The sequence below is a fragment of the Melanostigma gelatinosum genome (genome assembly GCF_949748355.1).
Source record: "Melanostigma gelatinosum genome assembly, chromosome: 15".
NCBI lineage: Eukaryota > Metazoa > Chordata > Actinopteri > Perciformes > Zoarcidae > Melanostigma > Melanostigma gelatinosum.
In genome coordinates, this window is record NC_136648.1 from 18,711,818 (window position 1) to 18,737,239 (window position 25,422).

A 25,422-nucleotide genomic window follows, 5' to 3' on the forward strand; every position below is an offset into this window, starting at 1 on the left:
TATATATATATATATATATATATACCACTAAAACACAGCTGAATTGTTTTCAGTGTCAGTACATCGTGTCTGAAGCTGATTTGAATTCAGCATATTGCTCAAAGACACAGTCTCACTGGAACACTGTTGGTTGTTTGCGTCCATATTGTTTAAAATACAAAGAGGAATTGAACAGGCTGTAAACTTGTTCTTGGGTTTATCAGTCCGTCTGAACCGCTCCGGGTCTTATTTTAGGCGATATTTCAGGAATTGGTACACGGGCATAGTCGTGGTTATAGAGATGATGTTAAGTCCCAAAGCTCAGATTAAAATGCTTTTAATTATTTGGATTTTTTGCGTATTTTATTGATTGACTTAAATGTTGAATTAACGGTTCAGTTTGATTTTCTGTAAGTTGTTTCTCAACTTGAATACTACCTTCTTTGTTTAGTTATTTGATGGCTCAAAAGTAGTAGAATCTGTCTATCAAATACCACGATGTGTTAATGTTTGAGATGTTTAACATAACTTCTCCCGGTTTGCTAAAATTGCCACATTTCCAGAAAACGCAGTGTGCTCGGTGGCCGGGACTGATCAGAAGCTTTATGATGTGGTCTTCAGGGAGGTTAGGAGGAGAGTTCCTGTAAGTAAAACACAAATGTTGTTTTCTGCTCTGAGTTGGGCCAGCAAGAGTTAAAGCAGTGTTTCTATTTAACAAGACGATGCGTCTCGTTTGTGGGCCTGGTGTGGTGGGGGACTGGTGGGTGGGTGACGTGAAACGTGTTTAGCCCACTGCCCTCGGATTTATTATACAGGCGCCTCCTCCCGCCAATCCACGGCCTGCTCTCCCAGACTGGCACACCCACCCCGCCGTCACTGTGTGGGAGAGTCGGTTGGGCCTTGTGGGCTTCCTGGTCCTCGGCTCCGCCTCGCCTCGATCTGACCGGACGGCGAAAACACTTCTCAGTTAAAGAACAAAAGCAACAACGGATGGACCGAGGAGGGCGAAGTAACGGCGACTCAGATTCCGACCTAAATCTCGCGGATTGAGATATTTGTTGCCTACACGGGGAAAGGACTAAGCCGACGACTGAACTCCTTCGAAAAGGCGACAAACTTGGTCGCTTCGCATCCCGACCGTAATCCGTCGAGGCGCTCGATAAATAAGACAAGGGTCAAACCGACAGACGGACGGTATTGTTTCCGTGCTCTGTCTCTAAACTTCGCCCATAAAAGGCGGAGTGGCGGAGGGCTACCTCCCGGTGTCCCTTTGTTTTCTTCACGCGTTTAACGGACCGTCGGGGATAACTGGGTAAAGCAGCGTTTTGGTAAGTTTATTTTTACGGTTCACTGAAGCGTGTCTGGCGGTGAAGTGCGCCTGTGCAGTGTGAAGCGTTTTAGTTAGTACGCCATAAAGGAGGAGGGGGGTCGGAGACACTGGGCTGCTATTGCGGTTGGCTCCGAATGCAACTTTTACAGCTTTTTGTCACAGTAAAACAAAAGACTACAGCGTATTAACTCGTACAGTGCATTGAAGTAACACATCCCACGTCACCGCATGATCTCATCCCGTCGGTTTAGTGTGTCACGAATGACTAATACTCTGGTTTCATAATTGTTTGCTAATGTTTTTGGGACACTTAAACATTTCTAGCGTGGCCCAAGAGACCGTAGTCGTCTCCTAGCCTTACTTAAATGTGCAATATTTCTTCTGCTGTCCCAATTAAAGTACACTTCTCCTCCTAAGTGAAGAGTGGGCTACATGGTCGCTCGAAAGACACTGTTCAATGAGGAGTCATGAATATAGTAATGTAATAACTGCAATGTGTAACTACTCGACCTGTGATGGGTCGATGTGTTTGCTTAACACCTGTTGCTAAAGCACAAATTTACTTTTAGTTACGGGCTTAGAGGGCCGAGACTTTGACTTGAGGGTGACTAATGCGACTAATTTTCTCCTTCCACAGGTCTCTCTTGTGGTATCTGCCTTTGTGAAGAGCCTACACTCATCTTTAGGGGCCGAGGATCTGGGAGTGGAACAAAGCCGGACTGGGAAAGGGTGAGAAAGTAGACCGTGATGGATTTCTCATGGATCCCCATTCCCCGTGCACCCACCCTTTGCGACCGATCCCCCCCCCACTCACACAAAACAAAAGTCAGTCACCACACTCTGGGGGAGGGGAACCCAGTCTGGACAGAGTATACGACTAGTTTCACTGGGAGTTCAGAATAAGGAGTGCGAAGTGTGGGGGAGGGGAAACAGCTGTCAGATAATTGACTTTGAATGAGAACTGATAGTTCTTTTAACATCATAGTTTGTACTCTTGGCTGTACTCGTCAGGGATCTTATCAGTGTTTGGCAGCTGAGACAAGTAGGAAAACGGCAACTAAATCTGTGGTTTTTTTTGTTTGTTTTTTTCTAGGTGAACGAGCCTGTTTTGATACCCCAGATGGCGAGCTACAGTGAACACAATAGCAGAAATGGACTACTTATGGGCATGAAGGGGTATTTTGAAGGAAAAGTAACAAAGACAGAATGTGAAGGGAAACCTGAAGCTAAGCGCTCCTCCAAGGATTTGCGCCACTCAGCTGACGGCAACGTGAGCGGCGTGGCTAGTTTCACCACCAACCACAACTCTGTTGTGTGCCTGCCTCTAGTATCAGAGGGACTGAAGTTGGTATGGACGCAGTCGGATCAAACCCGTGAACTGGACACGATCTCAGAGCTGACCCAAGCGTTTAACTTATTTCCATACCCATCGGCTCGCGAGGTTAGCACCCTGGCTCGGGTATGTGCCTTGCCACTGGACAAAGTTAAGGTGTGGTTTATGGTGCAGAGAATTAAATACGGCATCAGCTGGTCCTCAGAGGAGATAGAGGAGACTCGGCGAAAGCTTGCAGTGCCTGATCTTTGTGACGATGCTACTGAAACCAACGAAGAAGCCGAAACGAAGAGAAGTAGTGAGGAATTGATAATTCAGGATAAGGATAACAACCAGGTAGAGGCTGTTCCCCCCAGCCCCCCAAAGAAGAAACTAAAGTGTGAGTCACCAGATTCCTATAAACCAGCCAAACCCTCTGCCCCGTGTTTCAGCTCCACCCTCCCACCCCCTCAGGATTCATACTTTTACCGCCCACCAGCGGAAACGCCAACAAGCACGGCGGCCGATGTCTCCCTCGACCTTTCGGAGTCGTCTTCGCGACAGCACCGCCACGGGCGCTACAAAAAGTCTAAAACTCAGCTCGCTGCCCTTCGAAAGAGCTTTCTGAGAGAGAACTGGCCTGCGGAGGCAGAGCTCAGATGCTTGCAGGAAGAAACTGGACTGAGTCGTAACGACATTCGCAAGTGGTTCAGTGACAGCCGGTACCAGCTCAGGGTGGGCCGAGGGAGCCTCGCCGCAGCCCAGAACTACTCGCAACACACTGGAGGTAAACAAGAACAACAAATCCAACCTCTCCCACTTATTACACAAAAGACCAGTCAACTAAACGGGGTGAAGGGCCAGGAGGCAGCCCGTAGCAATGGGATTAGAAATTCACATTTCTTCCAGACCTTTTTGTCCAACAGCCTGGAAGCATTCGGGGACAGGGTCCTTGAGGCAGAGGGGTATGACGGTATGGAGGAGCTTTCTGGTGACGGGGACAGTTTGAAAGACGAGGAACAAAGTGAGGAGCTGCCCCTGCAGCTGACCAAGACCTGCAAGATTGAGCCAGATGTTCCACAGGAGCCATCGGGTGTATTAAAAACCTCTCCCTGCTCTTCCCCCTCTGGCAGCCCACCACCGACTGCCTTGCCTAATAAACCGCTTTCAAACAACATCAGCACATCAAAGAAGTCAGCCCAGTCAGCCAAAGCCAGTCCCTCACAAACACCGTTGCGCGTCTCAAAGGCTCCCTCATCCACATCCCCTGCCCTCACTCCGGCTGGGCGACCAAGAAAGACCAAGGAGCAGCTGGACGTGTTGAAGCAGCACTTCTTACGCTGCCAGTGGCCCAAGAGCGAAGATTACACTGAACTTGTTAAGCTTACAAATTTACCCCGGGCCGATGTTATTCAGTGGTTTGGGGACACGCGGTATGCCGTTAAAAATGGCCAGCTGCGCTGGGTGAAGGGGGTCCGCGACCAGTTCCTGGCAGAACTTGCAGCCCAGCAAAGCAGCGGTGGTTTGACTAACGGAAGTGGCTCTGGGACATCTACCCGGGCCGGAGGCCGCAAACGAAAGTCTCAAGCAAATACAACAAGTGCAGATTTCCCTGATCTCCAGCCTCTGGTAACGTATTACCTGTCAACAGGCTCACTACATGAAAGAGACCTTGACTCTCTATGCAAGAAATCTAAAATGAGCTACCAGCAAGTGCGAGATTGGTTTGCAGGTCAGGATGTTGGGGGTACTGAACAGAAACTGATTGTTGCTGATTAAGACCCCGGAACCAGACTCAAGAACATTTTTTTAGGTTGGTGGAGTGCTGCTCGCATCCTTTGCACCTACGAGCATAGTTGTTACTTTGGTTTAAATTGCTTTAATTTCGCAGGTTTGTAACATCCGGTCTTCCCAGCACAAGCCCAAAAAAGGTTTGTTTTTTTATACATATGCTGAATTTCCTGCTTATCCTAATATATATTTTGGACTTGAATTATAATTGTGTTGCTGTAAATAGGACAGTAACGTGTACACTGGTTTGTTATATTTTTTTTTTGAGCTTATGTTTGTTTAGATATCTCTACTACAGAATTTTTAGTATGCTATTGTAGCAGTACAATTTAAACAGGTTGTACTCGTAGTACCTGACTAAAGCAGACAAGTAACTGTTCCAGAAAGATGTCTGCTGATGAATCTGTTGACTGATCACTGTGTGTAATCATTCCTTTACAGCCAATAATTCCTTGTCATGAAAAGCACACTGGACATGTACACTTTAAATTGACATACTGCACTTTGGTTTTAGAGCCTGCTGTCATATTCATTAAATCCAATTATTTGACAAAACATTAGTTTTTGATCCCTTAACACTGAAACCTATTATCATGCCTTTTGAAAACAACATGGTCCGTCTGATTCTACTCATGTCTCTAAAGCATATTTCTGAAACACATTCCCAGATTCTCCGTTAGACGCTCTGCTGTAAGACTTGATTCACGAGGATAATGGTACCAAGTGAGCAGCGTTCACATCAACGGCATACAGATGTCAGAATTGCCAACTTCAATTCTGATTTGCACTCATTAATTCAGTCAGTATTTGTATATCTATTTTGTCTTAATAGCTATAGAGTGTGACTTGATGGTTTATAAACTAGAGGAAATAACTTATACAGTCCACGTACTGTATAAGTAGCAAATGGTTTGAATCCAAAGAAAACATACATTTCTAATAACTCAAATTATGAATTGTAGCACAAACATTACACATTCAGGTCATCTGTTCAGAAAACCCCACATTTTAAAGTACATCTTAGTAGACTTGGGGGGGGGGGGGGTGAAGTGGGCAGAGTTCAGTTCATTAGGAAAGTCTGGATAAACGTTAGATGAGCAGAATGTCGATAAAGCAGCGTCCGTTGCTGTGTTCTGTCATTCTTTTAGTAATGAAAAGTTAATGCAAGTGTCATGCTGTGGGGAGATGTCCATAATGCTTAGTGTTTTCCTTTGCCGATGTCTTCCATGTATGAAAAAAAAAAATCCTTTATTTGCACAATTGTGTCACTGGAAACCAGTAAAGGATTTGTCTTTCTAATCATGTGTGCAAGCCATGTTTTTTGTGTGTGTGCTGTAATGACTGCGACTGGTTCGGACAGATCACATTTATTTTTTCATTATATGTAAATTCTCTGCAGAAACGGTGGTAATATAAATTGTTGCTAAAGAAATGTATTGCCAGAAAAAAATGGAGGGCCATTAGTCAACCAATGATCAATAACACAATTGGCAGATAAACTCATCAACAGAGGAAGCATGGGAACAACATCCATGTAAACCGCACGGTTTCAAGTACTTTACATTAAATCATTGGTGCCAAATGTTAAGAGAAATTAAACAAACATATGGCTACACACTCCTTAATAACTGATGGGGGCCATTTCATTAATGTCTGGGTGAGTGTATTGATAATCCATTCATAAACTGGTACGGGAAAACATTAGGTGTCTGACGCTGAATTCTGAGGATGACACAAATAGACTGACTCAGCGATTGTACGACAACATTTTCCCATCAAGATGAATGTTTCATGGCAAGTTAATTGGAAAGCATTTCTTACCCTGTAGGAGTGCTGAAGGATGTGGGTGTTCCTATTTAAAACAGGTGAAAGGACCTCGATTAAAGATAGAATATGCAGAACGTATCCAGTTCAACACAGAACCTCTGGTCGAGCTACAGAACAACAACACTTTGCAACAACACTCACTGTGAACGTATTCATGGAGAGAACTGTGGCTGGAAATAGAGGTCGCCGATCCAGGTGTCTGACAAAAACAATAGGAGTATATATTTAAAGTTCATAGTTGAATATTTGACGAGTACTGATGAGGACCTGGGTATAAATGTGTAATGAGTATAAAAATCTAGTTTTGACCACGGACTCAATTTCTTGCCAATATCCTGTTGCTGGTCTCTTGGGCACCCGGCTCATAATTATGAGACTATAATCCATCATAAGCATATGAATTGCCATTTTCAACCTCTTCAGTGTCAAAATTAGCGGTGATTCATATTTATGAAAATCAAACTGGCTCTGCACACGTCACTTCCGTTTTGTCTTGAGCAGATTTAAAACACGTCTTACAAAAACTCTGAAACTATTTACTAAATCATTTTCCTACACATTGAGTTAACCTGCACGTTGCTCTTACTTACGAGCCCCTCACTGAGGTTTCGACCTCATTTCATATTCTTCGTGAGTGGATGGAGTTGTCATGGAGATAGCATCTCCTTAACAGTAGAACAAACACCAGAGCTCATGAAACGCTTCGGTAAAAGCTATTTAGTTGACCGTGAATTACAAATGTATGTCACACTGTTATTATGTCGACACGGGTCTTTAAGAGTTGCAGAATAATCTAAGAACAGAGGTATATGTATTTTCTTCAGTATTTATTTCCACTAGGTCTACAAAACATTACAATGTAACTGTGAGACTTACTGTGAGGGAAGACAGACTGGGACGTCTGTCTCTGGCCAACCCGTGAGACTCTGCTGAGCCAAAGTAACTGAGACACAGACAACATGTTTGAGCATAGAAAGCAATCCTTTCATTAAGTGTTAATACACAACGATGTTGCAAATACAGAATGAAATCCATCAGAGCACGGAGTACGTACCTCATGGTTCTTGAACGAGGGGTAACTGATAAAAAGAGAACATACACACGTTCCTCAACTTCAATTTTAAATGGACCACCAACACCAAAAGGAGTAACTAACAATTCAACTTAAAGCCCAGGGTTTACCTGGAGAGGTGATAGCCACAGGGAGGGACATCCGTTGAGTTCTATATACGCGACAATAAGTTAAAAGTTGTAATACTGGAGTGTTTGTGAATAAACAGGGTAGTCCTGAAAGGGAAATTTGGTTTTACCCATTTGTATGAAACTGTCCTGGAGAAACCTGTGGCAAACACAAAGTGTGCAAGCTAAATTAAATATGTAACTTATTACCTCAACATTGGCATTTTTGGCAAAAAATGAACTTTTTCTATATTACACTTTCGGAGCACTTACCCTCCGCTGAGAAAGTGGCTTTTTCAAATCAGCAGTTTCTCTTTTCAGCTCTGAAAGCTGCTTTTTTAACTCAGCGTTCTCTCTTTTCAGCTCAGAGAGTTGCCTTATGATGACAGAAGTGGGAAGAATAGCGTTACAATCGGGGGGGGGGGGTATTTACACGGCCACAAAGGAACAACAACAACAGATATGGAAATCACCTGTAACCCTGCTCAGTGACTTCCTTCAGACGTCGTTCCAGTTCAACAGACTTATGCTGGACTCTCTCCGTCTGTGTCCGCTGAAAAAGTGCAATCTGAGGAGCACGAAGACCTCACTGTCAAATATTCTTTCAGTGAAAATAAAAACATCATGTGATTCAACTTTGGCTTTTGGATTAAAGCTCAGGGATTCCCAAATGATGCTGACCATTTAGGATGCTTTTAATCCAGTCAAATATCCCTCTAATTGAAGCAGTCTCTTGTTGTGACTCACTTACTAATTGACTGGCTGCTCTGACATTTAAAGTCTCTGTATAGCATTTACAATGACAGCAGAGCGGGAGCCTGGGCGGCCGCTGCACAGCAGAGACAGACCTGTGAAATGTGCTCCAGCCGTGACTGGATGAGCTTCACTGGGTCCTTGAAAAACACCTTTTCCTGTGGCTTCATCTGAAACAAAAATAATAGTGCAAATATAATAAGCTGGCTATGCAAAATAAGGTGATCAGACAGTATCCTGTCATGGAGATGTCAAACTCATCAACCTCATCTGTGATGGCCAAGTAGCTGCAGCTGGCCCCACACACACTGCACTGCTCTGCGGGGAAAGACAGAATCACAAGAACCATAACTAGCCGGCAACTGTCTAATTTGAGCAATGGTGTTAAAGTTACTACAAGGCACTCTCATTTTGTGTAAATTTTGGCGGTCCGTTTGGACGAAAGTGGTAGTGTTTCTAAGCACCAGGTTCTCTTCAGAAAACCTCTAATTTTATTGCAGCAGGGTCTGGCAGTCTGCCATCCTCAGTCCTGGTTCTGGTTCTCCCATGCCTCCCTTCCCTCCAGCAGGCCCAGGAATACAGCCTGGGTCTCCGCCAGCGTGGTGTCTGTGTTTGCTTCCACCAATCGCTGATGGTCTTGTTTACTTATGTAGGTCATATAGGGGCATCGGTAGTAATGAGGAGAACGTTTCACAACCAGTTAAAAGTTCCTCACAGTAACTTTGAATAATAATGGAAGCAAATTGACTTTGTAGATATCACCGTCTCACTAGATTTAATGCATGCTTCACAGCAGATGTGGCCACAGCTGGACACAGCAAACCTCGACCCTCTCCTTGTGAAGCACTGGTTACAGTGGAACCAATCCATTTTTAGTCCTGTGGGGTTCCTCCTCTGAAAATACATGATACACAAATGTGAATATGTAACATGAAATATTACAGTCTATGACCATAAGTATGTGGTCACACATTTTTATATTCTTTTAGTATTGGGACACTATCCCCCTGCACAAAGCCGGGTCTATAAAGAAATGGTTTACCCAGTCTGGTGTGGAAGAACCTGACTGGCCTGTACAGAGCCTTGACCTCATCTCATACAACACCTTTGAGACAAAGTGGAACCAGGCATTAGCACCCAACTTGAGTCCCCCACGTCTCAACACTCCACTAGTGGAAACTACTGGCAATATATTAGCAAGAATGCACATGGTTTTTTTAAAGGCATGTTCAAAAGGTGTCAGGTATGATATTTTTGCCATGTGATGTACCATTATGTAGATACATTTTAATATCAAGTCTTTTTGTGACTTTTTTTTTACCATAATCATAAGCTAACAATATAAATTCATCACATACACTTTCATGCAAAAAGTTAGCAATAGCTTAACCATTTTAGCATTAGGCACACAGACACACACACCAGTACAGTTAGGTACATTTGTCTAACGTGAAGACAAAGCTAGCGAATGTTACTTATCCACAATGCTAAGAGATTATAGCTACTATAGCCCCTTTTGACAGCAGTCATTTTGACTTGTCATAGCAAGGTAAACACAGGTGTAACGTTAATTCATTCAATTAATTGCAGTCCCATTCAATGTATTGTGTCACAGCCATTCCAGTGAGCCAGCATGCACAACTCCGTCCTGACAAGCCTACTGGAACAGGGCCATAATTAATGTTATTACTGACACCTGTGTTTACCCTGCAATGACACCTCAAAATGGCTGCTATGAAAAGAGCCTATTGGCTACCAAAGTGTTTGCTTGCTAACGCTAGCTAACGTTAGCTTAAATTGTGAAACATCCACTTTGGCTCAAAACTTTCATTAAACTTTGTCTAGAGGATATCCGCACACTCGTCTTTATCTTGCCAACATTACCTGTTGATGTGCTCAGAGGAGAGTTAGTTGACGTTATCCTCAGAGATGATATTTCAGCTCAGCGCAGACGTCCCGCCTCAGCGCAAGCAGCGGATCTCGTGCTCCGATTGATCGTGTGACGTAGTAAAACCCCCATTCGGAGCGTCCCGGATCAACATGCAAATGACAGGTCTGCTATTGCAGTTAAGGCTAATTTAACCATGACATTAGACAAGTATGCCAGCTTGTTTTTAGACGTTTGAGTAAGGTAGTCAATAGGAATCAAACATCGTTTTAGTCATTTATTTCATTAGAAAATTCACCCTTTCTAAATAGAATTTAAAATTGAACAGTTCAGCACAGAGAGTTGCAATTATTGTTGCCCTTTGAATGCTGGTGATTTGTAGACCTACTGATCCAAACTACACTGGTTGCACAGTGTCCAAGTTAAAGAAATAGTCACCTTAAAGCTTTATTAATCCTTGGCGCAACATATTTGTGCTGGTGTGTCTTCAGACTGAATTATGTACCAAGGATCAGTTGGCTAAGTATAAATGTTAGACCCATTTTGGGAGGGTAATAAGGTTTCCATGCATCAATAGACAACATTAGAACAATCCATTTAAATCTTGTTACAACTTTCTATGTAAAGAAATAGAATAAAATGTTGAGTTTAGCCTTGAAATAGACCTGCTGGAAGAAAAGTGACATGCCGAGATCATTCATTGTTAAAAGACTAAAGACAGCAGTGTCAATTCAGCTCTGTGTATCAAGGAGCAGATTCTGCTGTCTATTTTTACCATGACTTAGGGCTGTTCCCAGTGACAGTATACTAGTCATATTGATGAAGATATTCTGACAGGTTTGTGCTTCTTGAAAATAGATCTTATCGTTAAGCATTGTATATGAAGTTGCTGACCAGATGTGCATTTCACCAAGAACAAGCTTTTTATGAAGAAAACACTCAAGCGTAACAATGTGAGAGCTTTCAAGTAGATAGTTACATCTTTAATGCATCATTACAATCTGAACGGCAAAGAGACAGGCATCAGGCTTTCAGAATCTTACAAAACACAATAAAAAAATCCAATTCAGATTGAAGGTGCCAGTGTGCAGGATGGATCCATTCCTGTTGGAGAATTTATTTAAAAAAAAAAAAACAATTGTGTAGTAGTTAAGGATAAACTTAATATATATTTCAATGTCAAATTAAAACTTACTGGAAAATACTTCAGGAATTCACATCAGTGATGGTAAGTGGCCCAAGGACAGCATTTTGAACCACACCATGCTTCCCTGTTTAAAATAAATAATAAAAAGTTTAAGTACAAATCAAACCAGACACATTAATATAGCAGAAGTCACGCAGATACCTGATGCTGTACTCCTGGTCCTCCTGGACTTGCAGTCAGATTCACAGCAGTCACAGAGATTGCTGTACGCAGAGTTGTCCAGCAGCTCCCAGCTGAGATTGTGAGGATTGAAGGAGAGTCAGAAAGTTATTCTCAAGCAGTCCATCACACAAGTCTGATTGAACCCAGAAAACATTGTGATCGTGAAGTGACATTTTTACCCATGCTCTTTGACATAGTGGCAGGCCTTCTTGGTGTGGTCCATACCATTGGGATCCCAAGCCACAAGTTTACAGTGGATAAACACCTGTTGAGTAGTGAGGTTGAGAGGCATAGTTAGCTTCCAGCTGTCACAATAAAGCCCTGAATCTAAACAACATTATAGTTACCCGTTCGCCGAGCCCAAACCTAAAGGCTTGAAGGGACAGATGGATCTCCGATGATTTTTGCCGGTGTTCGAATTTAGAGGGAGATACCAGACTGTCCACAAGACATCTGTGTGGTTGAGAACGGAAAACAGCGTTACATCTTCTATCTGGCCAACAAAAAGCTGCATCAGTGACACAAGATTACCCCTTATTGGCGATTATCGGGTACAAAGTGCTCTCAGGCTGCAGCTCTGCTGTGGTAGCCGCTACGCATTCCTCAAGAAGCAGCAGCAAGGGCTGATGGGTCATCTGCGACACGCTAGCCATGATTGGGATAAAGGAGCCCAGAGGAAAGGTAGAGGATTCAGCAGGGCCTGAGAAGTCAGCTACAGGAGAGGCGTCGTTACGTTACAAGAGTCACCGTGAGAGCAGACATTTCCAGTGAGGTCATGCTTTACACCCACCATTCATGAGTCCAATGTGGAACACTAGATCTCCAAGACCGTATGTACTGAACACTGGCTCATAAAGCAGAGGGTACCAGTTATTAGGCCTGCAACACAACAAAAGCAATAGAGTAAAGCAACTGCTGCCAGTTTACCAAACACTCTACTGTTGAAGCATGAACACCCACCTCTCATATGCACAGGCAACGGGGTAAGTGAAGTCAGGAGAGGATCTATAGGTCAGATCATTGGTGTACATCAAGTGATCCCCAGTTACCTACGAGAGAGACAAATGTCACCAAGCTGCAGGAAACACACTGGACTCAGTTTGCAGGTAAATGCACATGTTTTACCCACAATTCTCCTGAAGTTACAATCGTTGACATCCACGCTGAAAACAGCCTCGGTGGCCGAGATGCGGGTGGGGGAGCAGTTACCCAGACGGAAGAGCGAGAGATCAGCCTGGGATCTGCGCTCCGTCCACACCAGCGTCACAAAATCTGCGCCGCACTCCAGCTTCATGTCTGGAAGAAGACACAACACAAAGAACTCAAGTTCCTACTCAAACAGCTTTTGTTAATGATCATCACATACCTTCAGCCACCATTTTGCTACAGTATTACCTGCATATACCAACATGGCAGCGGTCAGGCTCAAAAGCAGTGCCCGTTGCCAAAAGAAAGCCATCACGACTGGATGCCTTCCTCTGACACTGTGGAGGTTTTTAAGTCCTTGTTACCGGGGCACTTTTCATTAAGAAAACCTCTTTCACCTGGTGTGTGTCTACAGCCTCAGGTGCAGAGGCCATCACACTGATTGCAGCTTGGAAAACAAGGCTGCGGTCGAATAGTCCTTTTTGCTCATAGGGTACATCCCAAGTCTCTTTATTGCATCCCCGTTTCCCTCACTTGCGTCTCCACATGCGAGGAGAGAAGAAAATGTTTTTTAAGAGATATGGAACGTCCTTTCCTCAGTTGCCTCACTGAAGCGACGTCTGTTTCTGATGATGGCGGCTGCTGATCACTGCTGATCACAGCTGTCAGTCGGCTTTAACAGCTGGAGAGACTTTTGATAAGTTTGTGTCTGTACACATGATCACTGTACTGAATAACAGTCACTAATAATACGAATAACTAATAGACACATGAATCATCGCTGTAGAGGTGTTGTCTCTCTGTCTGTTACCTCTTTAACTGTTCTGTTCATAAGCGCAGGACTGATTTCTATCCGGTGGAATGCGTTTGACTTATGAATTATTTGCGTCTGTACACATTCAAATTCAGTTTGTGGTGTTATTATTAAACCACCCAGAATATTATTATGGTGTCTCTTGAACACTGTAATTCATTTATTAGGTTCAATGTTTCAGGTTAAATGTAAATTATATCACTCATCAAACCCGACACTCGGGAATGATCAGCCTCACGTGACTGAATGAAATGATGTTACATGATCTCTCCATGCATCCCTGGTGGGAGGGACTAAGATGCAAGGAAAGGACGCAAGTGAGGGAAACGGGGATGCAATAAAGAGACTTGGGATGTACCCTATAGCAAAAAGGACTATTCGACCGCAGCCTTGCTTTCCAAGCTGCAATCAGTGTGATGGCCTCTGCACCTGAGGCTGTAGACACACACCAGGTGAAAGAGGTTTTCTTAATGAAAAGTGCCCCGGTAACAAGGACTTAAAAACCTCCACAGTGTCAGAGGAAGGCATCCAGTCGTGATGGCTTTCTTTTGGCAACGTGCACTGCTTTTGAGCCTGGCCGCTGCCATGTCGGTATATGCAGGTAATACTGTAGCAAAATGGTGGCTGAAGGTATGTGATGATCATTAACAAAAGCTGTTTGAGTAGCAACTTGAGTTCTTTGTGTTGTGTCTTCTTCCAGACATGAAGCTGGAGTGCGGCCCAGATTTCGTGACGCTGGTGTGGACGGAGCGCAGATCCCAGGCTGATCTCTCGCTCTTCCGTCTGGGTAACTGCTCCCCCACCCGCATCTCGGCCCCCGAGGCTGTTTTCAGCGTGGATGTCAACGATTGTAACTTCAGGAGAATTGTGGGTAAAACATGTGCATTTACCTGCAAACTGAGTCCAGTGTGTTTCCTGCAGCTTGGTGACATTTGTCTCTCTCGTAGGTAACTGGGGATCACTTGATGTACACCAATGATCTGACCTATAGATCCTCTCCTGACTTCACTTACCCCGTTGCCTGTGCATATGAGAGGTGGGTGTTCATGCTTCAACAGTAGAGTGTTTGGTAAACTGGCAGCAGTTGCTTTACTCTATTGCTTTTGTTGTGTTGCAGGCCTAATAACTGGTACCCTCTGCTTTATGAGCCAGTGTTCAGTACATACGGTCTTGGAGATCTAGTGTTCCACATTGGACTCATGAATGGTGGGTGTAAAGCATGACCTCACTGGAAATGTCTGCTCTCACGGTGACTCTTGTAACGTAACGACTCCTCTCCTGTAGCTGACTTCTCAGGCCCTGCTGAATCCTCTACCTTTCCTCTGGGCTCCTTTATCCCAATCATGGCTAGCGTGTCGCAGATGACCCATCAGCCCTTGCTGCTGCTTCTTGAGGAATGCGTAGCGGCTACCACAGCGGAGCTGCAGCCTGAGAGCACTTTGTACCCGATAATCGCCAATAAGGGGTAATCTTGTGTCACTGATGCAGCTTTTTGTTGGCCAGATAGAAGATGTAACGCTGTTTTCCGTTCTCAACCACACAGATGTCTTGTGGACAGTCTGGTATCTCCCTCTAAATTCGAACAAAGGCAAAAATCATCGGAGATCCATCTGTCCCTTCAAGCCTTTAGGTTTGGGCTCGGCGAACGGGTAACTATAATGTTGTTTTTTAGATTCAGGGCTTTATTGTGACAGCTGGAAGCTAACTATGCCTCTCAACCTCACCACTCAACAGGTGTTTATCCACTGTAAACTTGTGGCTTGGGATCCCAACGGTATGGACCACACCAAGAAGGCCTGCCACTATGTCAAAGAGCATGGGTAAACATGTCACTGAACTATCACAATGTTTTCTGGGTTCAATCAGACTTGTGTGATGGACTGCTTGAGAATAACTTTCTGACTCTCCTTCAATCCTCACAATCTCAGCTGGGAGCTGCTGGACAACTCTGCATACAGCAATCTCTGTGACTGCTGTGAATCTGACTGCAAGTCCAGGAGGACCAGGAGTACAGCATCAGGTATCTGCGTGACTTCTGCTATATTAATGTGTCTGGTTTGATTTGTACTTAAACTTTTTATTATTTATTTTAAACAGGGAAGCATGGTGTGGTTCAAAATGCTGTCCTTGGGCCACTTACCATCACTGATGTGAATTCCTGAAGTATTTTCAAGGTAATTTTACATTGTGCTATGTATTCAATTTATCCTCAACAACTACGTAACCTTTTTTCTTTCTCCAACAGGAACGGATCCATCGTGCACACTGGCTCCCTCAATCTGACTTGTATTTGTCTTTTAAGCTTGATGCCTGTCTCTTTGCGGTTCAGATCATAATGAAATCATTAAAGGTGTAACTATCTACTTGAAAGGGCTGCCGTTATTAAGCTTGAGTGTGTAGTTGGGTAAAAAAAGAAGCTCGTTCTTGGTGAAACTGCTGGAAATGCACATCTGGTCAGAAACTTCATATACAGTGAATGATCTCTGCTTCTTTTAGCAGGGCTCTTATGAATAAACTAAATTCCTGCGGAGATCTATTGAGGTTTTGTTGCTGTGTCATCACAACTCTTGGTAACAATCATAAAATATACAGGTGCAGCTTAATGAATCAGAATCTCATCGAAGTTCATTTAGTTCAGTAATTCATGAAGTGACACTCAGTCATCACACGCAGGGTGATATATTTCAAGTGTTATTTCTTTTGGTTATGGCTCACAGCGCTTGAATATTCCATAGAACTAATTCAAACACAATTTTAATACAGAAATGTTATACGTCTGCACTCAATACTTGGTCGGGGCTCCTTTTGCATGAATTACTGCATGGTGGCATTGAGCCTGTGGCATTTCTGTTATGGAAGCCCAGGTTGCTTTGATGGCGGCCTTCAGCTCGTCTGCATTGCTGGGTTTAGGTCAGGAGAGTTTGCTGGCCAATTAAGCACAGAGATACCGCGGTCATTAAACCAGGTATTGGTACTTTTGGCAGTGTGGGCAGGTGCCAAGTCCTGCTGGAGAATGAAACCAGCATTTCCATAAAGCTTGTCAGAGGGAAGCATGAAGTGCTCTAAAATGTCCTGGTAGACAGCTGCGCTGACTTTGGACTTGATAAAACGGTGTACCAACACTAGTCAAAACAAATACAGTAGAGTGAACAGAAATGACAATTTGCCTCGCAGAGGAGGCGTTGTGGGAGCCGGATCTGCCCCACCGTGGGAGCAAGCCTGTATGCACGCAGTGCTGCAGTCTTCAGCAGTGCTGCATCTTAATAAAGCTACCAAAACTGGTTTACAATTAAAAGGAATTTAATCCTACTGAAGCAAATACAATTATACAGTGAAGTACACTACTAACAGAATATAAAACAAAGAAAAACCCGCGCAAAAAAACTCCCCTCAGCTCCTCAGAAGACACGTGTGTCCTCTGGGAGCAAAACACTGGAAGAGAAAAAAGTCTTAAAGTAAACCACCCACAAACAGTTGAAACCCCTCCCCTTTTGTCTATCTCAATTCCTATTGGCTAACTTCAACCTTCTCCTCCTCCCAGGACCCTCGCACGGGTGTGATCTATACTTGCCTGTCAAGAAATCTGTCTGTCCCTACGCCTTACTCTTAATACATTCAATGACTGTCTGTTATGGCTTAACCCTTCTACGATAAACATTCTATATAAAAGATAAGACTTTGCAACTTTTGGCAAAAGCTTCATGTCTACAAATTCTACTAAGATACTCTTCTAGCTACCAATCCTAAAACACTTTTATGATTATCCTAATTATGCATTTCCAAAACACTTCTGATTATGACTAATTATGAATTCTTAAATATGAATCATTAAACACTTATATTATAACTTCTTAACACACAGTTCTCCACTCAAATTTCCAACAGCGTAAACTAAAATGAGCGCATGAATACATATTATTTTGAATTGCTTGGGTAAAATACTTGATCAAGTTCCACCTCTGCATTTAGGAATTGTCTAAATGAATACTCTACATTATAAATTGTAGAGTCGCCCTGCTCTCACACAGATGTTAATCATTCAGCTAATTGGACAGGGAGACTACAAATAGTGTCAGTTCCACTGGGCTTTGTATCATTCAGTCATGGGGCCTCATCTCTACCTAGGTGTGATCATCTTGGCAGTTTTTGCAACAACTGTTGCCAATGCAGGTATTTGCTGCACGTGGTAATGTTTCAACCTTCTGTAAGTTGTTTGTGTACTGAAACTGGACTCATACGTGGTTTGTTTGCAGAGATCAAAGTTGTCTGTGCGAAAGACTCGATAAAGATCACATGGAAGATCAATGCGGAGCTGGTGCCGTATGCAGCGCGTCTCTTCCTTGGAACCTGCATGGCCTCTGGTTTCCATGTCCTGCCCAGCGGAGAGGGCCAAGCCGAGTTCAACTACGCTTTTGCTGACTGCAAATTCAAAAAACAGGTAATGCAAAAGCTCCATTCAACTAAAATTCCTCTCAGCCTCTCGAGTGTCTCAACAAGCTGTTTTTCTACAGATCAAAGGAAAAAATCTCTTCTATAGAAATGAGCTGACTTACCGGCCACAACCAAGGTCCAAACCGGCTGCCTATGTGTATCCCGTCGAGTGCGTTTATAAAAGGTATGAGGTATTTGTCAAGAATCAAAATTCCACTTTTAAAGCTGAAATGTGAGCTGAGAAAATGCTCCCATTATATTTCAGACCCGCAGGATGGGTTCCACCTTTCCTGAACCCTGGCGCAGGTGTTTCTGAAGGCAGAGGCGGTCTAGTGTTCCACATGGCGCTGCTCAATGGTGAGTTCTTACACTACCAAATGCAACATGGGCTTACTCAAGGAGACACTGTAAGCATTTTTATTTTTTCACTACAGATCAATTGACTCATATATCAAAGAAGAATGTTTTCACCCTGGGCTCCTTCATGCCAATATGGGCGGCAGTGGAGCAGAAGTCCCATCAACCCTTGCTGCTGCTCATGGAGGAATGCGTGGCGACCACTACACCAGAGCTGCTGTCTGGTAGCCAGGTTTACCCCATCATCAGCAATTATGGGTGGGTGTTCATGCACTGATTTGTCTTCTATTGACTATTTTCCAGATGTGAAGTCTTATTGCTGATCAGCGACACTTTAATTTCTTCAGGTGTCTTCTCGATAGCAAGAGGGGACACTCTAAGTTCCTCCCTCGCTACCAGTCGTCTGCTCTCACCCTTCTCCTGCAGGCCTTCCAGTTACGGTTTGGAAATGAGGTGAGAGGGGGAACTGCCATAAGGAATATTAAATGATTTTTATTTAGGGTTTTTTTGACTGTCGTGTGCTCCTCAGGTGTACATTCATTGTAAACTGACTGCATGGGATCCCGAAGTTCTTGATGCTGGCAAGAAAGCCTGCCATTACAAGAAGGAAAGTGAGAGGTAATGACTGATTGGGAACAGTTAGATGTTTTGGAAAACCTGTTTATTTGCTTTCTTGCTGAGAGTTCAGAGACGATACCAATGATGTCATGCGTGCCAAGTATGCATCTTGAGCCAGGAGGAGGTTTGCTTATCTTACATGAACATCAAACAATGCAACTAAAAAGTTAAATGACTATCTCTCAAAAAAAACACAGACTTATCGTAACTATTTCGGTGAACAAATATTTCTATTCTAACTTCTTGCACAAGGTTTCCTTAATTAAAATAAATGCCAACATTGTAACATGACCTGTTGAGTTAAAACAGGCAATCGGAGGAGCAAATGTTGACTGTCTTGTATTTGAACAAAAAATCAATTTAATGGCTTTTGTGCTTTACAAAATTGTTTAACAACATGGTGATACAATTGCTCCTCTTCCAGCTGGGAACTCCTCGATGACTCCTCTAAGAGCTCTGTCTGTAGCTGCTGTGACTCAACCTGCAAGCCCCGCACCAAAAGAGGACTTGAATGGGGTATTACTTCTCTGCCAACAAAGGTGTTTTCATCCTTTTTTCTCAATGAAGTCATAATCTTTATTTTATTGTTTCCTCTCAGAAACTAACGGCTTTAGTCACCATTCTGTGTTGGGACCCCTGATCATAGTGGCTCCGTCTGACTCGAAGGCCAACAACGTGTCCGTTCCTGCAGCTTCCTCTCAGGTTTGTAGTCTCTGTTCTGAAACTGGAGGTTTGGTTAAAAACTCACTTTAAACCGGACTAAAGCTCTCAACTTGATCTCAACAGGAGGCCCAGTCTAAGCTGACGGAGACTCCATGATCGTGCTCGACTGAAGCGGATGACCTCAGCCTCCTAACTAACGTGACGCTGGGACGTCAGCTTTACATGGTCTCAACTTGAACTGTTTGCAGATTGTTAATAATAAATAAACCAAGTGTGAACTCCTCAAACTGTTATATTATATATTTTTTTTGGCTGTGTCATCACCACTCCAGGGAAATAAAATATAGGTACCCAGACTTAATATAAAAGTCACAAGCTTAAACATGCAACACTAGGGCCTGATGTCCATGTGGTAAATGTCATCCTGTAAACTCATAACGTCTCATTGCTTATCACTCGTCTCCAACTATTTGTTGGCCGTTTCGAGGCAACTTACTTCCGATTGGCCTTTAAATTGTGGCCTTACAATAAAAGGGAGGCCCTGATGTATTGGTCTGAGGCTTGACTGTCATTTACCTTCAGATAGAATGTGGTCTTCAGATCCATCTTTATAGGCCATGAGATTTAGAGGATCCCTGATTCCCTGATTTTGGAAATGGCTATCCTGACAGGATACCTCCTATTTTTCCTCAAGCTCTTACTATTATGACTGATATAATACAGTAAGGTTGCATTGCCACATATTATATATATACAAAACAAAGTGATCCAACTAGATATTGTCGGTCTGATTTCTTTTTATTAATTCTTATTAAAAATAACACTCAGATTTTGGCCAGTTTAGCCTGCAGGGATTCTTACTCTGGCTGTTGCTGAGGCTCCAATTACAGGCTGGCTACTCTGCTACAATCACCAAGTGTGCATCTGCTAGCATGCTCGCCTGCATGCAGGCGTTTCTTACAATATAGATTGAAATTCCTTTAATGGGAGCTACTTAGTGTGCAGATCTATTTGTTTTCAACTCTGCTAGATAAACTAGTTCTCTTAACTTTGGCTATATGGTCTTCAGACCCATCTTCATTGGCCATGAGATTTAGAGCATCGAACTGCTGATTTGGGACATAGCCACCCTACTACCAAATACCTCCTGTTCTTCAAGCTCTAACTATGAATTATGAGATTTTTGATATATAGTAAGGCTGCGTTGCCACAGATCATGTCTACAAAACAATCCATCCAACTCTGTATCAAAATTGTCGGTCTGATTTCTTTATATTCTTATTAAAAATAAAAATGAATCCGATTTTGGCCAGTTTAGCCTCCAGGTGTTTTCTTACTCTGGCTGTTACTGAGGCTGAATTACTGGCTGGCTACTCGGTTACAATCACAAAGTGTGCATCTGCTAGAATGCTCTCCCTATGTTCCCCAAAAACGTGATGTAAATAATGCCTGAGACCGATCAGTTTGCTGCACTTTAATGCATTACACACTGTCTGAAAAGCTAAACAATACAATGTAACTTTTAACAGTTCACTCATAATAGCCATTGCCATAGCCTTCAATAGCTGCATATATCCAATAGTTTACAACTTAGCTACAACACTCAAACTCGCCAACAAACAAAAGTGAAAGTATCCGAGCCACATTTGGCTTAACCTGGGAATTCACCAGACATTTAAATTGGCATTTAATAAACTGTATGCGTCAGTGTCAGCAATTTATACATTAGGGCCAAATAAACTGTCTTGCATTTAAGTATTAACATAACGGGAACGTTATAATAGTTTACATTTGGACACAAATTAACAAGGTGTTCCCTGGGGCCGACTGAGTTTGAGTGTTGTAGCTAAGTTGTAAACTATTGGATATATGCAGCTATTGAAGGCTATGGCAATGGCTATTATGAGTGAACTGTTAAATGTTACATTGTATTGTTTACCTTTTCAGACAGTGTGTAACGCATTAAAGTGCAGCAAACTGATCGTCTCAGGCATTATTTACATCACGGCTAAACAGACCAAAATCTGATTCATTTTTATTTTTAATATAAAGGATTCAGACAGACAATTTTGATACAGAGTTGGGCGACTTGTTTTGTATACATGATCTGTGGCAACGCAGCCTTATATATCAAAAATGTCATAATTCATAGTTAGAGCTTGAGGAACAGGAGGTATTTGGTAGCAGGATGGCTGCCCAAAATGAGTTAGATCCTCTAAATCTCATGGCCAATGAAGACGAGTCTGAAGACCATATTATCTACAAAGTTAAGACTGTTGATCCTCAGCTTAACAATTCAGGAGCTCCCTTTAATTGTAAGGTCAAAATGTAATGTTTGTTGGCAGCCTCGAAACAGTCAACCAATTGTTTGATACTAGCGACAAGGAGACGTTATGAGTTCACAGGACGACACCACATGGACATCAGGTCAGTGTTACAAGTTTAAGCTTATGTGACTTTTGTATTAAGTCTGGATACCTATATTTTTATGATCAGTCCCAAGAGTTGTGACAACAAAACCTCTTAGATCTCAGCAGTAATTCACACCCGAGTTTATTCTTGAGACCTGCTCAAAGAAAAAGCCGAGACACTGCAGTGTATAAAAAGGTACAGCATATTATGCTTTTTTTTATGGTCCTAATAGCCCTTTGGGTTGTATGGGGATACAACGGGGATGCAATAAAGAGACTTGGGATGTACCCTATGAGCAAAAAGGACTATTCGACCGCAGCCTTGCTTTCCAAGCTGCAATCAGTGTGATGGCCTCTGCACCTGAGGCTGTAGACACACACCAGGTGAAAGAGGTTTTCTTAATGAAAAGTGCCCCGGTAACAAGGACTTAAAAACCTCCACAGTGTCAGAGGAAGGCATCCAGTCGTGATGGCTTTCTTTTGGCAACGGGCACTGCTTTTGAGCCTGGCCGCTGCCATGTTGGTATATGCAGGTAATACTGTAGCAAAATGGTGGCTGAAGGTATGTGATGATCATTAACAAAAGCTGTTTGAGTAGCAACTTGAGTTCTTTGTGTTGTGTCTTCTTCCAGACATGAAGCTGGAGTGCGGCCCAGATTTCGTGACGCTGGTGTGGACGGAGCGCAGATCCCAGGCTGATCTCTCGCTCTTCCGTCTGGGTAACTGCTCCCCCACCCGCATCTCGGCCACCGAGGCTGTTTTCAGCGTGGATGTCAACGATTGTAACTTCAGGAGAATTGTGGGTAAAACATGTGTATTTATCTGCACACTGAGTCCAGTGTGTTTCCTGCAGCTTGGTGACATTTGTCTCTCTCGTAGGTAACTGGGGATCACTTGATGTACACCAATGATCTGACCTATAGATCCTCTCCTGACTTCACTTACCCCGTTGCCTGTGCATATGAGAGGTGGGTGTTCATGCTTCAACAGTAGAGTGTTTGGTAAACTGGCAGCAGTTGCTTTACTCTATTGCTTTTGTTGTGTTGCAGGCCTAATAACTGGTACCCTCTGCTTTATGAGCCAGTGTTCAGTACATACGGTCTTGGAGATCTAGTGTTCCACATTGGACTCATGAATGGTGGGTGTAAAGCATGACTTCACTGGAAATGTCTGCTCTCATGGTGACTCTTGTAACGTAACGACTCCTCTCCTGTAGCTGACTTCTCAGGCCCTGCTGAATCCTCTACCTTTCCTCTGGGCTCCTTTATCCCAATCATGGCTAGCGTGTCGCAGATGACCCATCAGCCCTTGCTGCTGCTTCTTGAGGAATGCGTAGCGGCTACCACAGCAGAGCTGCAGCCTGAGAGCACTTTGTACCCGATAATCGCCAATAAGGGGTAATCTTGTGTCACTGATGCAGCTTTTTGTTGGCCAGATAGAAGATGTAACGCTGTTTTCCGTTCTCAACCACACAGATGTCTTGTGGACAGTCTGGTATCTCCCTCTAAATTCGAACACCGGCAAAAATCATCTGAGATCCATCTGTCCCTTCAAGCCTTTAGGTTTGGGCTCGGCGAACGGGTAACTATAATGTTGTTTTTTAGATTCAGGGCTTTATTGTGACAGCTGGAAGCTAACTATGCCTCTCAACCTCACCACTCAACAGGTGTTTATCCACTGTAAACTTGTGGCTTGGGATCCCAACGGTATGGACCACACCAAGAAGGCCTGCCACTATGTCAAAGAGCATGGGTAAAAATGTCACTTCACGATCACAATGTTTTCTGGGTTCAATCAGACTTGTGTGATGGACTGCTTGAAAATAACTTTCTGACTCTCCTTCAATCCTCACGATCTCAGCTGGGAGCTGCTGGACAACTCTGCGTACAGCAATCTCTGTGACTGCTGTGAATCTGACTGCAAGTCCAGGAGGACCAGGAGTACAGCATCAGGTATCTGCGTGACTTCTGCTATATTAATGTGTCTGGTTTGATTTGTACTTAAACTTTTTATTATTTATTTTAAACAGGGAAGCATGGTGTGGTTCAAAATGCTGTCCTTGGGCCACTTATCATCACTGATGTGAATTCCTGAAGTATTTTCAAGGTAATTTTACATTGTGCTATGTATTCAATTTATCCTCAACAACTACTTAACCTTTCTTCTTTCTCCAACAGGAACGGATCCATCGTGCACACTGGCTCCCTCAATCTGAATTGTATTTGTCTTGTAAGCTTCTAAAAGCTTGATGCCTGTCTCTTTGCGGTTCAGATCATAATGAAATCATTAAAGGTGTAACTATCTACTTGAAAGGGCTCATGTTATTAAGCTTGAGTGTGTCGTTGGGTAAAAAAGAATCTTGTTCAGGCGCCAATACCTCCTGAATCCCAGACACATATTTCCTCTAATATAGGATAGGACTTAATTAAATCACCTGTGCTTGCTTGTTGTTGGCTGCTGAGATCAAGCACAGGTGATTTAATTAGTTATGTCCAATCCTGTTCCAGAGGAAATGATAGAGCGTCTGAGATTCAGGAAGTAGTTGAGCTGTGCATAAAGGCAAGTTTATTTGTATAGCACATTTCAACAAGGTAATTCAAAGTGCTTCACTTAAAAGCATCAAAACATAAGGAGATTTAAGAACATTCATTAAAACATTAAAAAAAACAGTGTAAGAAATAAAATGCAGAAATTGATTAATATATTAATTGAATGTGGTTCAATTAAAGGCAGCAGCAAACAGAAAGGTCTTCAATCTTGATTTAAAGGACCTGAGGGTCTCAGCAGACCTGCAGCTTTCTGGGACTTTGTTCCAGATATGTGGAGCAGAAAAACTGAACGCTGCTTCTCCATGTTTAGTTCTGACTCTGGGAACAGAAAGTAGACCGGTCCCAGACGACCTGAGGGGTCGGGATGGTTCATAAGGTAGCAGCAGATCAGAGATGTATTTTGGCCCTAAACCATTCAGTGCTCTGTAAACCAACAGCAGGATTTTAAAGTCAGTTCTTTGTTGGACAGGAAGCCAGTGCAAAGACCTCAGAACTGGAGTGATGTGATCCACCCTCCTGGTCTTAGTGAGGACTCGAGCTGCAGCGTTCTGAATCAGCTGCAGCTTTCTGACTGACTTTTTACAGAGACCTGTAAACACACCGTTACAGTAGTCCAGTCTGCTGAAGATAAATGAGTGGGGAAGTTTTTCCAAATCCTGTTGAGACATAAGTCCTCTAATCCTTGATATATTCTTCAGGTGATAGGCTGATTTTGTAATTGTCTTGAAGTTTATAGAAGTATTTACTTCATTGTAATCTCAGCAATACCTTACAGCGTGCAGTGTGTTCCCACCGATGGAGATGGGACCTGTCTTCCTGCAGTGACACTACGTTTCCACAGGGTGGCAGTGTTAGATAGCAAACAGCATCCCACCATGTCATGCAAGATCCTTTTTGTTTTGTACATTTAACTTGATCAAATATGTGATATTCTCCATTCTTATTTTAGATTTGTACTCGGTTATCTTGCACAGGATGGCATGACATGTACTAGATGACCTAAAG

At 43.2% G+C, this 25,422-nt stretch overlaps 5 protein-coding genes across 5 annotated transcripts; 3 read left to right on the top strand and 2 right to left on the bottom strand.

Annotated features, from left to right (window-relative positions):
• The first annotated feature begins 933 nt into the window (after positions 1-933).
• On the top strand, positions 934-5,424 carry homeza (homeobox and leucine zipper encoding a). The gene is made up of 3 exons (XM_079284294.1): positions 934-1,307; positions 1,947-2,038; positions 2,403-5,424. Exon 3 carries the CDS (start codon positions 2,430-2,432, stop codon positions 4,398-4,400), a length of 1,971 nt encoding a protein of 656 aa, XP_079140420.1. The 5' UTR covers positions 934-1,307; positions 1,947-2,038; positions 2,403-2,429; the 3' UTR covers positions 4,401-5,424.
• A 634-nt stretch (positions 5,425-6,058) lies between these two features.
• On the bottom strand, positions 6,059-9,050 carry LOC306789131 (E3 ubiquitin-protein ligase RNF212B-like; the record flags this gene model as incomplete). Its single annotated transcript, XM_079284937.1, has 12 exons — positions 8,942-9,050; positions 8,437-8,489; positions 8,267-8,341; positions 7,892-7,986; positions 7,692-7,794; positions 7,550-7,578; positions 7,422-7,462; positions 7,294-7,318; positions 7,116-7,182; positions 6,381-6,438; positions 6,234-6,264; positions 6,059-6,134 (listed from the first exon to the last, which is right to left on the bottom strand). The coding sequence occupies exons 1-12, from the start codon at positions 9,039-9,041 to the stop codon at positions 6,059-6,061; spliced, it is 753 nt and encodes a 250-aa protein (XP_079141063.1). The 5' UTR covers positions 9,042-9,050.
• A 2,316-nt stretch (positions 9,051-11,366) lies between these two features.
• Positions 11,367-12,807, bottom strand: LOC306789132 (zona pellucida sperm-binding protein 3-like; the record flags this gene model as incomplete). Its single annotated transcript, XM_079284938.1, has 8 exons — positions 11,367-11,499; positions 11,608-11,693; positions 11,776-11,881; positions 11,960-12,140; positions 12,219-12,307; positions 12,389-12,477; positions 12,558-12,724; positions 12,795-12,807. 8 exons carry the CDS (start codon positions 12,805-12,807, stop codon positions 11,367-11,369), a joined length of 864 nt encoding a protein of 287 aa, XP_079141064.1.
• Positions 12,808-14,005: 1,198 nt separating this feature from the next.
• LOC306789133 (zona pellucida sperm-binding protein 3-like) lies at positions 14,006-18,135 on the top strand (the record flags this gene model as incomplete). The annotated part of the gene is made up of 10 exons (XM_079284939.1): positions 14,006-14,018; positions 14,089-14,255; positions 14,336-14,424; positions 14,506-14,594; positions 14,673-14,853; positions 14,932-15,037; positions 15,123-15,208; positions 15,317-15,408; positions 17,642-17,826; positions 18,085-18,135. 10 exons carry the CDS (start codon positions 14,006-14,008, stop codon positions 18,133-18,135), a joined length of 1,059 nt encoding a protein of 352 aa, XP_079141065.1.
• Positions 18,136-22,417: 4,282 nt separating this feature from the next.
• On the top strand, positions 22,418-24,083 carry LOC306789134 (zona pellucida sperm-binding protein 3-like; the record flags this gene model as incomplete). The annotated part of the gene is made up of 9 exons (XM_079284940.1): positions 22,418-22,430; positions 22,501-22,667; positions 22,748-22,836; positions 22,918-23,006; positions 23,085-23,265; positions 23,344-23,449; positions 23,535-23,620; positions 23,729-23,820; positions 24,046-24,083. The coding sequence occupies 9 exons, from the start codon at positions 22,418-22,420 to the stop codon at positions 24,081-24,083; spliced, it is 861 nt and encodes a 286-aa protein (XP_079141066.1).
• Between the last annotated feature and the right edge of the window lie 1,339 nt (positions 24,084-25,422).

Excerpts from the sequence above, each read along its gene's own strand:
- homeza (XM_079284294.1), top strand. The coding sequence starts at position 2,430 with ATGGCGAGCTACAGTGAACACAATAGCAGAAATGGACTACTTATGGGC.